Source organism: Anolis carolinensis, chromosome 6, assembly GCF_035594765.1.
Source record: "Anolis carolinensis isolate JA03-04 chromosome 6, rAnoCar3.1.pri, whole genome shotgun sequence".
In the NCBI taxonomy this organism is placed as follows: domain Eukaryota; kingdom Metazoa; phylum Chordata; class Lepidosauria; order Squamata; family Dactyloidae; genus Anolis; species Anolis carolinensis.
The window spans coordinates 58,667,974-58,684,632 of NC_085846.1; the positions used below are offsets into that span (position 1 = coordinate 58,667,974).

The following is a 16,659-nucleotide window of genomic DNA, read 5'->3' on the forward strand; positions in this document are numbered from 1 at the left end:
TTTAAAATGTCACTTTGCCCCAAGGCACTGGCTGGAATCCTGATTTTGGTTTTGATGTCAAAGACATATCTGGATATACTTGCCAAACAATACTGTCAAAACGTGGCAATATTAAAAGGAAATAGCATGTTCTCCCCATTGTCTAACTTTCCTTTTACAGATAAGCAATAACTTTATTTCCTTGTTTGAAAAATGTATGGGCGGTAAACAATTGGAGTGCAATTCACAAACTCCTCTCTCTCACTCCAAGTTAGCATAGCCCATACTAGCTGGGGGATTCTAAGAACTATAATAAAGTAACCTTTTCAAGTCTGAAAATGCTAAAATTATTTTAGCACATAACTTTAGATCATTTCACAGAGCATACAGTAAAAAAGGAACATACAGTTTTTTAAAGTGTGTTCTATCCTTATTATATCATTTTAACAAATTGGAAAATTCTAGCAAAACATCAACTTGAACTCTGACTTTAATTATGCTTTAAAATTTCAGATCTCCAAATGGCTAGGAAAATAGGAATGCTTTAATTTGGCACCAAGAAAAATACAGTTTAGTGTCAATCTAATCTTCACCAGCATTGCAGAATAAGGTCCATCGCAGAGCTCAATTGGGGGCTTTGGCTTGGCAACAGTCAGAATGAAGTATGAGCTATAGGGAATATGACATTGCTCTGCTTCAAACTAGGAACCACGCTATACATATGAGCCTTGTTTTCAGACAAGTACTGAACATATTACACATTCAGCTATCAGCCTTCAAAAACAGCTATCTCAACTAGATCAGCGTTTCAGCTTTCTTTCCTGTACAAGTTTTACATTATTATCTAATTATTCAGAATGTAGAAGATGGCTATTGAGGAAGGTTTCCTACCCAAAGGACTGCAAAACAGAGCAAAAATTATTTGCATCTGCTAACAACTGAAACAACTCATATATAATAAGAATAAGCTAAATGATAGGAGGGGGAGATTGGCACATAAATCCAACGCTTTGGAAAAGATTCAAGTTGAAAAGTTCTCCAGATGTAGGTCTGTAAAAAAAAAATCATAAAATGAATTTCCCCATTAATTGTTGGCAAGAAAGGATAACCTTCAGAATATGTTATTGTATTATGATCCCATTCTTTTCCCGCTTTTCTCCTTTTCTGTATAGCTAAATTCCTGTTTGACAGTACAGATCTTTTATCAGCTGTGATAAACAGAGACAGCAAGCCGTGGTCAGCAAAACTGTTTGATATCTTATAACATTAATAAAGCAACAGCCAAGCAATTGTGAACTTTATTCATGGAGGGAAACAGAACTTCTCTTGTTTATTTTCATTTACTGTGTTCAACACCACTTTTTGTGCTTGCTTTGGAAAAAGACCTATATTGAAAGTGAACAAGTTATATAGAGATATACAGATATATGGTAACTTCACTGCAGGTTTGTAATACAATTGTTTCAACATCCATGAAAAGGCAAAAAAGACATTATAACAACATACCCAGAAAACCTCTTCTGCTTTTTATATTGAGATTGAATGGCTCCTCATTTTAAAAATTTAACATGTTAACAACTTCCATCACAAGATACAAAGCCTGCCTATTTTCTCATTCATATCGGAGAGTCTTGGATTCATATGACCTTACCAAGTGTCTTACGGCAAGTAATTGGTTCAGGAATAGCTTCTCATTTGCAAAACAGTAACATACTCTTTAGATTGGACTGAGGCACTGAATATATGGAGAAACTATGTATAAAACAAAAGATCTGATGCAGGAAAGCCAATAATAACACAATTATCTCCCTATAACGACTATAAAAAAGGACTGGGAATAAATTTATCATAAATCTATATAAATTTATTATAAATCTTACCAGCTTTGCCTACATGACTTCAGTAATCATAAATGATACTTCAGATTACTCAAGAAAGCATACCAGGTCTGAAGACAAAATAAAAATTGGTGGTACTTGGCTTTGGTTAGTCCTGATCCTGGGGCTACTGCATGGAGGGAGGGATCCCTACAGACAATGTGAAGCAAATAAAAAAGGTTGTAGCTGGAATAGCATCAGATATTAACACTGAGGAAAGAGTAAGTGTTGATCTTGCTTCTTCATACATCATTATCAGATAGCCATTTGTTGTGTTTTTTAAAAGTAACCAAGTAACCATAATCAAACTGGCCAACTGCAACATTCACACTTACCTCAAACAGACAAGAGTTCCTTCTCCCAACCACCAATATATTTCTCCCAATCTCCACAGATATATAAACCCCACTTGCCCTGTTTCCAACAGACCTCACAACCTCTGAAAATAAATGAGGATGAAACATTGGGAGGGAATGCTTCTGGAACATGGCCATATAGCCCGGAAAACTCACAGCAACCAAACCATAATATTGTGTGTTTTCTTCTCATTTCTCAATTTGGAGGCCAGTTGCCAGGTAGAAAAACAGGATATTGATATTTTGACATCCCAAATGTTTCTGCACAAGTTTGGGGCCAGAAAGCAAACTTGGTTGTTGTTTTTTCACAACACCCCCCTCCCCCCGCTTAAAAAAACAAGTCTGTGTTTGGTCCATTATGCCTGGAAAATGTTGTGAAACAAATTTCAAAGATTTCAGGTGGTACCAATCATACATTTCTTTCATTGAAAGTGTAAATGAAATCACTAAATTTTGATATCTTAAAAAATAAGATTGAACCGAAATACATAAATACAGTATAGCATGGATCTAGAATTTGCTCTTTGTTGGAAATGCATCTTAAATTTCTACCTAGAAAATACAACTCATGGTAAAAGAAAAAAAAAGTTACACTTCTATTTTATTATTATTTATAATAATATAAATAACAATTATTATTATGATATATTTACCAATTTCATCCTCCCCTTTTAACTCCACTCTGAATCAGCACTGACATATGTGGCCCATGTAGGTGGCCCCCTATCCAGTTGAACTCCTGGAGCAAAAGCTTTCTGTGAATGAAAACTACTTGCAGATTCAACTCATAGAATCATAGAATCGTAGAGTTGGAAGAGACCTCACGGGCCATCCAGACCAACCCACTGCAAGAAGCAGGAAAATCTCATTCAAAGCACCCCCGACATATGGCCATCCAGCCTCTGCTTAAAAGCCTCCAAAGAAGGGGCCTCCACCACGCTCCGGGGCAGAGAGTTCCACTGCCGAACAGCTCTCACAGTCAGGAAGTTCTTCCTGATGTTCAGGTGGAATCTCCTTTCCTGTAGTTTGAAGCCATTGTTCCACGTCCTAGTCTCCAGGGCAGCAGAAAACAAGATTGCTCCCTCCTCCCTATGACTTCCCCTCACATATTTGTATATGGCTATAATGTCTCCTCTCAGCCTTCTCTTCTGCAGGCTAAACATACCCAGATCTTTAAGCCGCTCCTCATAGGGTTTGTTCTCCAGACCCTTGGTTATTTTAGTCACCCTCCTCTGGACGCTTTCCAGCTTGTCAACATCTCCCTTCAACTGTGGTGCTCAGAATTGGACACAGTATTCCAGGTGCTTCTGCCAACCTAGCAGTTCGAAAACATGCCAATGTGAGTAGATCAATAGGTACTGCTCCGGCGGGAAGGTAACAGTGCTCCATGCAGTCATGCCGGCCACATGACCTTGGAGGTGTCTACGGACAACACCGGCTCTTCGGCTTAGAAATGGAGATGAGCACCAACCCCCAGAGTCAGACATGACTTAATGTCAGGGGAAAACCTTTACCTTTACCTTTAACCTTATCCAGGTGTGGCCTGACCAAGGCAGAATAGAGGGATAGCATGACTTCCCTGGATCTAGACGCTATACCTCTATTTATGCAGGCCAGAATCCCATTGGCTTTTCTCGCCGCCGCATCACATTGTAGGCTCATGTTTAACTTGTTGTCCATGAGGACTCCAAGATCTTTTTCACACGTATTGCTGTCGAGCCAGGCATCATCCCCCATTCTGTATCTTTGCATTTCATTTTTTCTGCCGAAGTGAAGTATCTTGCATTTGTCCCTGTTGAACTTCATTTCGTTAGTTTCGGTCCATCTCTCTAATCTGTTAAGATCGTTTTGGATTCTGCTCCTGTCTTCTGGAGTGTTAGCTATCCCTCCCAGTTTGGTGTCGTCTGCAAACTTGATGATCGTGCCTTCTAACCCTTTGTCTAAGTCGTTAATAAAGATGTTGAACAGAACCGGGCCCAGGACGGAACCCTGCGGCACTCCACTCATGACTTCTATCCAAGATGAAGAAGATGCATTTGTGAGCACACTTTGGGTTCGTTCGCTTAGCCAATTACAGATCACCTAGCCGTAGTTTTGCCTAGCCCACATTTGACTAACTTGTTTGCCAGAAGGTCGTGGGGGACCTTGTCGAAGGCCTTACTGAAATCCAGGTACGCTACATCCACGGCATTCCCTGTATCGACCCAACTCGTAACTCTATCGAAAAAAGAGATCAGATTAGTCTGGCATGACTTGTTATTGGTAAATCCGTGTTGACTATTAGCAATGACCGCATTTGTTTCTAAGTGTTTGCAGACCACTTCCTTAATTATGTTTTCCAGAATCTTGCCTGGCATTGACGTGAGGCTAACTGGACAGTAATTGTTTGGGTCGGGTCGTCCTTTTTTCCCTTCTTGAAGATAGGGACCACATTCGCCCTCCTCTAATCTGCTGGGACTTCTCCTGTTCTCCAAGAACTCTCGAAAATAATTGCTAGTGGTTCCGAAATACTCTTGGGCGTAGTTGATCTGGCCCTGGAGACTTGAATTCATTAAGAGCAGACAGGTATTGCTGGATGACTTTTTTCCCTATTTGGGGTTGGATTTCCCCCAATCCTTCATCCCTCCATGTTGCTGAGGTTGAGGCTGGCTTTCTTTTTGTGAGAAGACTGAGGCAAAGAAGGCATTCAATAGTTCTGCCTTTTCCCTATCCCCTGTCAGAATTTCCCCATCTTCTCCTCGCAGAGGCCCTATTGCCTCCTTGTTCTTCCTTTTCCTACCATCGTAAGCAAAGAAGCCCTTTTTATTGTTTTTAATGTCTCTGGCAAGCCTGAGCTCGTTTTGCGCTTTAGCCTTGCAAACCTTTTCCCTACAGGAGTTGGCTATACGTTTGAATTCTTCTTTGGTTATTTCTCCCCTTTTCCACTTCTTCTGCATGTCTCTTTTGAGTCTGAGCCCAGTTAGAAGTTCTTTGGACATCCATTATGGCTTCTTTGCACTTGTCTTGTTTTTATTCTTTGTTGGCACTGTTTGCATTTGCGCCTTGAGTATTTCACTTTTGAAAAACTCCCTTCCGTCCTTATCTCCCTTGTCTTTTAGTAATGGCTTCCATGGAATGCCGCTCAGTATTTCCTTCATTTTTTGGAAGTCAGCTCTCCTAAAGTCCAGAAAGCGGGTTTGACTTTTTTTCATTTCGGCCTTCCTTTGTATTGCAAACTGGAGGAGCACATGGTCACTTTCCCCTAAGGATCCGACCACAGGTCCTCCGTATTTGTAGCCAATCCCCTTGTTGCCTCTTCTACCTTCTGGACCATAAAATTGTCTGCAAGGCAAGTGAGGAATTTGTTGGGACTTTGTACTCTTGGCCGAGTTTGTTTTCCAGCAGATATCAGGATAGTTGAAATCACCCATGACTACTATCTCTCTTCTTTGTGCCTGTTTGGTCAGCTGCTGACAGAAGGCTTCATCAAGTTCTTCATCCTGGTTCGGAGGTCTGTAGTAGACACCCACGACGAGATCATTTTGAGTCCCAGTTCCCTTGATTCTTATCCAGATGCTTTCAAGTTGGTTTCCCGAATTGCCATCTTGCATCTCTTCTGCAACGTAAATGTTTTTGACATATAGGGCTACTCCCCCTCCTCTTCCCTTTGTTCTGTTTCTGTGAAAAAGATTATAACCTTCATTCCAGTGATGGGTGGCATCCCACCATGTTTCAATGATGTCTATGACATCGTAAGTGTGGTGTTGTGCTAAAAGTTGGAATTCGTCTTGTTTATTCCCCATACTCTGTGCATTAGTGTAAAGACATGTAAGCCCCTGGGACCTTCCCCTGAGCTGTTCCTTTAGGATTACTGTGTTCTTGGTAATTGGTCCTTGTTGTGCTTGTGCAACCCTCCATGTAGCCTTATGGCGATTCCCTATGGTCATGGGTAAAATACTGTTCGCAAGGCTATTGTCCCCCTCCCCCGGCTGACCTAGTTTAAAGTGTGCCTGATGAAGTTTGCTAGTTGTGAGCAAAAAGGTGTTTTCCTACTTGTGTGAGATGCACCCCATCCCTTGCCAGTAGGCCTTCCTCCTCGAAAAGCAGGCCATGGTTGAGGAAGCCAAAGCGTTCCTCCTGACACCATTTTCTGAGCCAGTTATTGACCTGTACAATTTTTCTGGCCCTCGCAGAGCCACATCATACAACAGGGAGAAGAGATGAAAAGACCACATGTGCATTACTTTGTTTTAGCTTTGTTCCAAGAGCTTGAAAATCATTTGTGATCTTTTGAAAGGCATGCCTAGCTGTATCATTTGTTCCTACATGAATCAACATGAGGGGGGAGGGTGATGGGGCTTTAGGAGCCTGGTAAGCATCTGAGTGACATGGTGTACTTTTGCCCCTGGGAGGCAGCATGTTTCTCAAGCCATCCCATCCTGTCTGGAAATGATGGCTTCCGTTCCTCTAAGGAGAGAGTCGCCTACTAGCAAGACCTGTTTCCTTTGAGGATTGACAAGGTCTCTTTTGTGCAAGCTAGTGTGTAGGTCCGCTGAAAAGTGTTCCTGTTGAAGTGGATTGTGTAGGTGTAAAGTGTTGTCCTCCTCCTCAACATCCCCAGTGCATTCGTCAATGACAATCCATTGAGATGCATCAAAGAGCCCATCCCTCTCCCAAGGATGTTCCTGTTGCTCCTGGTCTAAGATTGGAGATGGAACATTTGCATGATTGTGTATGTGTGAATGTGGTAATGCATCGTCCCCGTCAAGGCTATCCCCCACGCATTGATCAAGGGTGGCCCACTGAGCGGTATCTAGGTAACTGTGGTCCTCCACAAGATGTGTTTCCTGATCAGATGTTAGTGGTGTAAGAATTTGGAATCTGTTTTGTAAGTCAAGCTGAGCAGATGAATTCTGTGGAGGCTGCCTGGTCCTTTGTCTCTTTCTACGAGTGACCTCCTTCCAAGCCTGAGGGTTGTCTACATGCGTGTTGATCTCCCCATAAAGTTCCTGATCATGGTAGTGTTGGTGTGATGCGGGTGGCGTATCTAGAACAGTGTGTTGTGCCGTGTCCAAGAAGAGCTCGCGTTCCTGAATGTCCTTAAGGGTCTTAATACGGTCCTCGAGTTGTTGGATCCTCTGTTCCATCAGAATCATCTGTTTACACTTGGTGCAGATGTAGTTGAATAGTTGTTGTGCAAAGAAGCTAAACATGCCACAACTTGTGCATGCGATGGCACGTTTTTGCTTTTGTTCCATCTCTTGGTGAGTGAAGTTACCAAGCAGGATCCTTATAGTGTGCGTTATTGGGCAGACTGCTATCCACCTCCCTGTGTATGTGTTTTTAATGTGGTTTTTTAAATTGATTGTACTGTAACTATGTGTTAGTGTAGGGGTGGTTTCGCGCTGGCTCAGAAATCTTCAACAGGAAGCCAGCAATCAGTCAAAACAATAGCTTTTCAAAACAATAGCAGAGCAGCAAAGAGCCAAGCACACGGCTTCCTAATGGAGTCTCAGAAGGAATCAAGCACACGGCTTCCCAGTGCAATCTAAGAAAAGAGCCAAGCACACAGCTTCCTAATGCAATCCAAGGAAAGAGTCAACACAATCCAAGCTTTTAAATGCACTCTCAGACAGGGCCTACCTGAAGCAAGGAGCAAAGCTGACTTCTTGCCTCCTCACTTCTGTATGAACCTACTGCCACTTGAGTTCAGCCTCTGGCTCAGAAAGCTTCAACAGGCAGCCAGCAATCAGTCAAAACAATAGCCTTTCAAAGCAATAGCAGAGCAGCAAAGAGCCAAGCACACGGCTTCCTAATGGAGTCTCAGAAGGAGTCAAGCACATGGCTTCAGTATAAGTCCAATACATATAAAGGCAGTATTCCAGTCAAGCACATTGCTTCAGTATAAGTCCAATACATATAAAGGCAGTATTCCAGCAGTATTCAAAGATAAACTGGCTCCTTTGACCAAAAATATTATAACCATGACTACAGTGACTATTAGACTTATGCCATGAAAGTGATACAGGATTCTCCTGCTTTTTCTGGAATAGACTGACATAACCACATCTTTTCACAAAGCAAAAAAAAAAAAGGTTCTCATCCTGTAAAGCGATTATAGAGTGGTGGGAAATGGCAGATTACGTTGGAAGCAGCAAATCATCTGAAAGGATAAGAGTACTTGTTGTTACAGATGTGCGTTCATCATTGAAATGTTACCTTGGGAATGGATAAGAACACAGTGTCTGATACCTAAATGGGTGCTTTTTACAAATCAAATTAACATGAAGTTGACTATTTTGATGTGACATTGTGCCTGAAATGTAAATCAAATTGTTTGTGGCCAGTATTCTCTATGTAGGAAAAAGGTCTTTTTAATGAGTTATGAAGGAAACATATTGAAAAAAACAGGCCCCTGTAAATTTAATATTATTGGCTTAATTTAATTTAGAGCTGAGTGATGTTTTTATTCAATTTTTAAAGCTTTTCCTACAGGCTTCACGTTCTTTAATTTCCCCTAAAGCAAGGGTGAAAATTTATTTGCTACTGTGCTTCTTTATGAATACTAAGATTCTCAAATAAATGACAAGATTCCACAAGCTAAAGAAAACACACAATACTGTAACAGTATATGAATAAGCACAAGGTTGGACTGTTCAGAAAGGACTCACCATTTGCAGCTCAAGAAAAAAAATGTTTCCATAATCTTACAACTAAGGAAATTTCACTTATTTTAATACAATTTTTAGAAGTAATTTTTATGTTGGCGAAAGATGTGGGAAGGATCTTTGCAGGTGATGCACTAATGAACACAAAATTGATGGCAAATGTATTATCTTGAAGCAATATCCATGAAGGATGTAATCACCATATTTTAATTATGAAGTACAAAATGAAATAAAGTTTAATGTCATACTTATTCAATTATAGTATCAAGAGGGGAAGTTACATCAAGCCCCTAGACCAGTGGTTCTCAATCTGTGGGTCCCCAGGTGTTTTGGCCTACAACTCCCAGAAATCCCAGCCAGTTTTCCAGCTGTTAGGATTTCTGGGAGTTGAAGGCCAAAACATCTGGGCACTCACAGGTTGAGAACCACTGCCCTAGACCTTAAAAGAAAAACGATCTGAATCAGAATAATTTTCCAACCAATTCCATAACCTCTAAATTTTACGGAAATAGAAATTTTGAAGCCAAAATTGCCAAAGGAAGAGAGAAATGGATTAGCAGATTTGATCCTGTACCCGTATTTTTTGGAATGAAAAATCTCAATAAAATCGGACTTCATGACTAAATTGTGACCAAGCTCTGGGAAGTGAAACAATCAAAAGGACAAGAAGAATAACTGTATGGTGCTTTAATCAAACAGATTAAGGAGATAAAACTGAGAATGACTGGACAGTATTGGTTTATTGCATACATAACATGATGATTGTGGTTTCTGTACTATTCAGGAGGCAAGTGCAAGTTTCCATCATTCCATGATTTGCGTACTTCTGAAAGCAAAACTTGTGTTTATTCAATTATGGTAGAAAACAGACAGAGCACGTACATTAAATCCATAAAAAGCAAGTAGCTTGCATATGACCCTTATGATCCTTTTTCTTCTAGATGAAATGGAAAATTACAGAACAACAAATATATTAAACAAAATGTTTGGCTGATTCTAGAAAAATATATATACAAAAACCTTCCTGATTTAAGATTCTTCAGGGGTGTTATTATATTGTATAAGATGTCACAAGAGATGTCCTCAGACATTTTGGCTAATAGCTCTTTCTTAGCAAGTGACAAACCTATATTAATAGACATGACTATCAGCTTCCTCCCAGCAGACTCAAATCAAGGAAAAGCTTCATGAGAACCACCACTCCTCTTGATGTTCCCCCACCAACAGAAAAAGTATCCCTCTGGGCAGCTAAACCAGGCAATTCCAATTGGATGGCCACCCATGGGGGTTTGCTTCCAGGGGCAAACCAAGAATTGGCAACTTGGAAGTCCCTAAATAGACTGAGAAGCGGAGTGGGCAGATCAAAAGACAACCTGGCAAGATGGCACTACCTGGAGGAATCCTCCACCTTGTGTGACTGTGGAGCTGAACAAACAACTCCTCATATGTATGCTTGCCCACTATGCCCTGCCTCATGCACGGAGGAGGAGTTGTTTAAAGCTACGGAAAATGCGGTTGCTGTTGCCCACTTTTGATTTTAAACTATTTAGCTGATTGTGATTATTTTATTTTATCGCTTTTAAACTTATTTATTATACCATGCTTTTGACACAAAATAAATAAATAAAATTATATTGTATCATTTTTACAACCAAATTTCCCCCCAAAGCTGGGATTCAAGATGGTTTACACAATAAGAAGAGATAACATGTAAAGCTACCTGAAAAATTACAGAAAACATCCAAGAATTATATTATAATAATAATAATAATAATAATAATAATAATAATAATAATAATAATAACTTTATTTTTATACCCCGCCCCATCTCCCCGAAGGGACTTGGGGCGGCTTACATGGGGTCTTGCCCGATAAAACAATCAAATATCAAAACACAGCAATGAAACAATTATCCAATAAAAACATCAATTACAGTAAAAACAATCGTTAAAATCAACATAAAACATACAATATTAACACAGGAGACTAATTCATAGAACCCAGGCAAAGTGCAGAATGTGCCGAAATGGGCCGAAATGGGATTAAATGGCATTAAACTGTCTGTAGAATTAAAACAGTTTGAAACATTTCCATTTACAAGCAAAGGATAAACACCAAGGAAAGCCCTTTTTTCTATAAAACAGTTCCCACAGCCTTCTTGAAATAAATAAATCTTTATCTGTTGATGAGATAATTGCAAATGGGAAGCTACTCTAGCCCTCTTAAGAAAGGAAGTTCCAGAGTTTAGGAGCAGCTATCAAGAGGACTCCCTCTCACATTCATACCTGTCTGTGAATGCAGTGGGATGAGCTGCCTCTTTAAACTCAGACAGACTTATATGGGAAGATACAAACAGTCTGGACCAAGGTCGTATAAGGGTTTAAGCGCTTGCTCATTTGTATGGTGGACATATATAACTGGTTTCCTAAAAAAAAGCCTACTGCTACTGGTGATATCCTACCCTAGGCAAATCCTGAACTCTGGGGGCTACCAACAAAGATATATGTATTTGGAAAAAACTACTGTTGGGGAAAGCAGAGCTAGTCCAATTGAAGTCATGCATATGTAGCTGAGGTTATCCATGAACTAACTAATAACAAGGCCTCAAATATTCTGAAATCAATGACTGGAAGCAAGGAGTCATGAGGTACAGTAGAACCCCGGTTATCCGATTTAAATGGGCGGAACCGAATCTTGGATACCCGGATTTATCGGATAACCGGATCTGTAGGCCCAGGCGCCTAGCAGAGGGAGGAAGCTTCTCCCTCCGGCAAGCGCTTGGACCCAGGGAAGCGCTTAGTGCGCCACTGCCTAGCGACATGCTTCGCGCTTCTCTAAAGGCCCAAGCGCCGGCAGAAGGGAGAAGTTTCCTCCCTTCGACCGGTGCTTTGACCCAGGGAAGCGTGAGGCATGCCACTGCCTAGTGACACACTTCGCGCTTCTCTTAAAGGCCCAAGCGCCAGCCGAAGGGAAGAAACTTCTCCCTTTGGCAGGTGCCCCGGCCCAGGGAAGCAGGCCACGATCGCAGGCCCCTTCTGGGACGCTTCTTCCTCCCCCTCCCTCTCCTCTCGTGAGAAGGAGCTCCTTCTCACGAGAGGAGAGGGAGAGGGAGAGGGAGAGGGAGAGGGAGAGGGAGGAGGAACCGCCCCGCCTCTTCCTCTCCTCTTGCGCGAACGAGCTCCTTCTCACGAGAGCAGAGGGAGGAGGAAGCGCCCTGCCTTTTCCTCTCCTCTGGTGCGAAGGAGCAGTTTCTCGTGAGAGGAGAGGGAGAGGCCAGAGCGCTCGTGGCCTACTTCCCTGGGCAGAGCACTTGCCCCTTGGGAAGCAGCCCATGAGCTTCTAGGCAGCGGCACTCGTGGGCTCCTTTCACTGGAGAGGGGCGAGGGCTCCTTTCACTGGAGAGAAGAAGAGGGAGGGGAGGGGTGCCCCCAGTGGCCCCTCGGATAATACTGAATCTCGGTTAACTGGGGTTCTACTGTACATAGCCAAAGACTGGGGAAAACCAGGCATGCCCCTTAAAGTTTGCCCAGTGATTAGATCTTCCATATAATCAAGAATGTTAAAAATAATCTACCAGTTTATCAAATAACTTGCATGCAACAAGAACTCTCATCAGCTACTTGGAAAATATTAACAACCTGACCTTGGCATGTCAGGTAGCTAACTGTTTAGGGTTGACTCTTTAGGCATGCTGTTTTCTTGTTTCAATATTTCTAATAACAAGGTCATTTGCACAGCACACATCAATTCTGACTGAGGTGGGAGCCCTCCTGTTGAAAGCCTCATCGGCAGTATCTGCCTGAACTGCCCTAGCTCTGAAAGGAAGTTATAGAGAAGAATTAATCCGGACACAAATAAAGAAATGAGCTCGGGAAATCAATTTATTCCTAGAATGGTATTGATTAGAACAACCTCTTAAAGGTGTTTTATCAAAGCCGCATCTCTTTCTTGATAGATATTTCCTGACATATATACTTCTTCATACTTGATCAACAAAATATATGTGTAGACTGAGAAATATAGCCATCCTCACATCAATACAACTTTAAGTCCTCCAGCTATGAAATCAGGAGTGTGTTCCTCCAGCTCTAAATGGGAATCACTTTTGGAAACACATTTGAAGTTTCAGGTGGTTCATAATACAACAGCAGAGATATTGACAGGAGCCCATTTCTTGAGGTTTATAGTACCAGGGCACTATCTTCACTTGTTTTCTTCTCTTAGATGTATAACTTAATGTGATGAGATTTGAGTATTTCAGAAATACAGTAGAATCTCACTTATCCAACACTCGCTTATCCAACGTTCTGGATTATTCAACGCATATTTGTAGTCAATGTTTTCAATACATCGTGATATTTTGGTGCTAAATTCGTAAATACAGTAATTACTACATAGCATTACTGCGTATTGAACTACTTTTTCTGTCAAATTTGTTGTTAAACATTATATTTTTGTGCATAATTTGTAAAATCATAACTTAACTTGATGTGTAATAGGCTTTTCCTTAATCCCTCCTTATTATCCAACATATTCACTTATCCAACGTTCTGCTGGCCCGTTTATGTTGGATAAGTGAGACTCTACTGTACTAAGACTGCCAAGAGACTAGAGTATATCAAGGAGTATGCAAGGTGTAATGCTCAAAGTTGAAACATCAGAGAAAGAGACATCCATCCTTACAGGAGAACTAATAAAACTCTTTATATATTTCAGGACACATTTTAAACACATGTTAATAAGTTCAAAATCCTAACTGCAACTGTACAGCAACCTGTAAGTAGGGAAAAATAGACTACATAGGCCTGCTTATTACATGAGTGTTGAATGTGGTTTCACTTATATGCAAAGAGCTTTTGAATATCACAGAATCCTGCAGGAGGACCTGCCGGTGCCTACAGAATTGTTCTCTCTAGGCCTCCATCTTCTGCTAAACATTCCACCAGAAGTTGACCACAGACACATCCTGGAAGATTAAAGAGAATACTTCTTTAGACATCACTAGATGCTTCTGCATAATTCTATGGTATACATTAGCTAGAAGCCAAAGACATTATATTTAAATATTTCAAGATTTCTCATATCTTGGTTCAGTCATTAATCAGAACGGCGGCTGCAATCAAGAAATCAAAAGAGGACTAGGATTTGGAAGAGTAGCTATGAGCAACTAGACAAGATCCTGAGGCGTAAGGATATAGCAATGAATTACTAAAGTTAGAATTGTCCACATCACTATATTTCTCATTTCTAAGACTGTGAAATCTGGACAATGAAGAAAGCAGATAGGAATGTGTTGCTGGAGAGGAAGTCTAAACAGCTAAAAACACAAATAACATATTTCTTCAATTCTAAGATGCCATCAATTGCAAAATACACTCTAATCTCAATACTGCCAAAAGAAAAAAGTGAGATTGATAGATAGACAGGCAGATATCACCCACAATTCTATGATGCACCCTGGTTTTAGAAGTTATATGGCGGGAAAGTGTGTCTTAGAAATGAAAAAAAAAGTAAATGGGTCATAGAGTAAATCATGCCTGAATTCTCCCTAGAAACCAGGATGAAAAAAAAAATGATTTGCTAGAAAATGCTTACTAAAATAGAAGGCAGTAGGAAAAGAGGAAGGCTGCATTCCAGATAGATAGACTCAAGGAAATCTTAATGATGAATCTGTAAAACCTGAATTGGGCTGTTGATGGGGTGACTTGAAGGTTTCTCATTCTGAGGATAAGATAAGTATAAGTCAAGAACTGACTTGACAGCCGTTAACGACAAATTTTATGCCAGTGCTGCTGTTTTATGGAATCTTGTTTTACTTTGCTATGGGTTGTTGGTTGTTAAGTATTTAATTCACATTCGAGATTTTTTTAATTGTTAGCTGCCATGAAAGTGTTTCTGGACAGAAAATTAGAATCATAGAATCATAGAATAGTAGAGTTGGAAGAGACCTCATTGGCCATCCAGTCCAACCCCCTGCTAAGAAGCAGGAAATCGCATTCAAAGCACCCCCGACAGATGGCCATCCAGCCTCTATTTAAAAGCCTCCAAAGAAGGAGCCTCCACCACGGCCCGGGGGAGAGAGTTCCACTGTCGAACAGCTCTCACAGTGAGGAAGTTCTTCCTGATGTTCAGGTGGAATCTCCTTTCCTGTAGTTTGAAGCCATTGTTCCGTGTCCTAGTCTGCAGGGCAGCAGAAAACAAGCTTGCTCCCTCCTCCCTATGACTTCCCTTCACGTATTTGTACATGGCTATCATGTCTCCTCTCAGCCTTCTCTTCTGCAGGCTAAACATGCCCAGCTCTTTAAGCCGCTCCTCATAGGGCTTGTTCTCCAGACCCTTAATCATTTTAGTTGCCCTTCTCTGGACGCTTTCCAGCTTGTCAACATCTCCCTTCAACTGTGGTGCCCAAAATTGGACACAGTATTCCAGGTTAAAGTAGAAATGATCTAGTGTTACTGAAAAGTAGTAATTTGTTACGCAAAGTGTTAGTACTTTCCAATTAATTATTAGATATTAGAAAACGTATGGCTTCTTTGATTTGTGCCGCTATTAGTAAACACCAAAGGAATCTACTTTAGGAGAAAGTATACTGTGCATTTAATAGGCTTCAAATTCTTAGGGCTACATTCCATCAAAAAATAATGGACACAGCAGTTGCTGCATCAAAGAAAAGTATTTATGTATGTAAATTCTTCTTTGAAATTACTAAATTACCATTTTTTATTTTCATGTCAGGAACAACCGGAGTTGCTTCTGGAGGGAGAGAATTGGCTGTCTGCAAGGACGTTGCCCAGGGGACGCCCGGATGTTTTGATGTTTTACCATCCTTATGGGAGGCTTCTCTCATGTCCCTGCAGGAGGGAGCTGATAGAGGGAGCTCATCCGCGCTCTCCCCGGGTGGGATTCTAACGTGGCAGCCTTCAGGTCAGCAACCCAACCTTCAAGTCATGAGACTTTTATCCCCTAGGCCACCGGAGGCTTTATTAAATTACCCTAAATTACCATCATCCTTGAATAAGCAAGACACTGCAAGAGTTTAACATGGTTTTAAGGTTTTTGGCCCCCTTTCCAAAATGAGGCTGAAAACATATGGTATCTCAGATGAATGGCACAGAAAAGCAAAGTTCTAAATAATAGATATAATAGCTGTTTTCTTTATAAACAGTATCAGTACAATAAACATTCAGTAGTATCTCAGTAAAGCATGGTGGAAGATGAAATAACTTTACCTTCACTTTTCAGAAGCTATCCTGATTACCTAAAAGCCACTTTGTCTTGAATGAAATCATAAGACTGTAACACAATTTTTTAATTTTAAAGATTACAATGCACCAAACTACTATATATTGCATTCTAATCGGAACAAAGGAATGGTTTATCCTTTTTTTTCATCGTGTCAGGAGCAACTCGAGAAACTGCAAGTTGCTTCTGGTGTGAGAGAATTGGCCGTCTGCAAGGACACTCCCCAGGAGACGCCCAGATGTTTTACCATCCTGTAGGAGGCCTCTCTCATGTCCCCACGTGATCGATTATACTAGACCTAGAAAGGTTCCATTTTCCTTTAACTTGTGGTTATGAAAAATCACTTTAGGTTAAGGCACTTTTTAAGGGAGAGGTGAACTGAGAAAATAGTCTGATCAGTCCATGCCAAATACTCCAGAATGCTATACTAATTTAAAATGGTTGGAAACCAGTTATTATTGTACATTCATGTTAAGGATTTGTATACTCAAGCTTGAGCTTTGATAAATTATATTTTAATTGTCAATTATTAGCTAAAACAACACTAAAGTGAGAGAG

General features: G+C 40.8%; 1 protein-coding gene across 3 annotated transcripts in view; it reads right to left on the reverse strand.

Annotated features, from left to right (window-relative positions):
- Window positions 1-16,659, reverse strand: part of bbs9 (Bardet-Biedl syndrome 9) — a 284,565-nt gene that overhangs the window by 121,018 nt on the left and 146,888 nt on the right. Inside the window, exon 21 of one of the 3 annotated variants that reach the window (XM_008112837.3) lies at window positions 10,646-13,825. The exons of the other annotated variants lie outside the window; for them this stretch is intronic. Within the exon in view, the coding sequence (XP_008111044.1) occupies window positions 13,755-13,825 (71 nt within the window). The 3' untranslated portion in view covers window positions 10,646-13,754. Of the gene's footprint in view, window positions 1-10,645; window positions 13,826-16,659 lie in introns of those variants that run through there. 3 annotated transcript variants of the gene reach the window in all.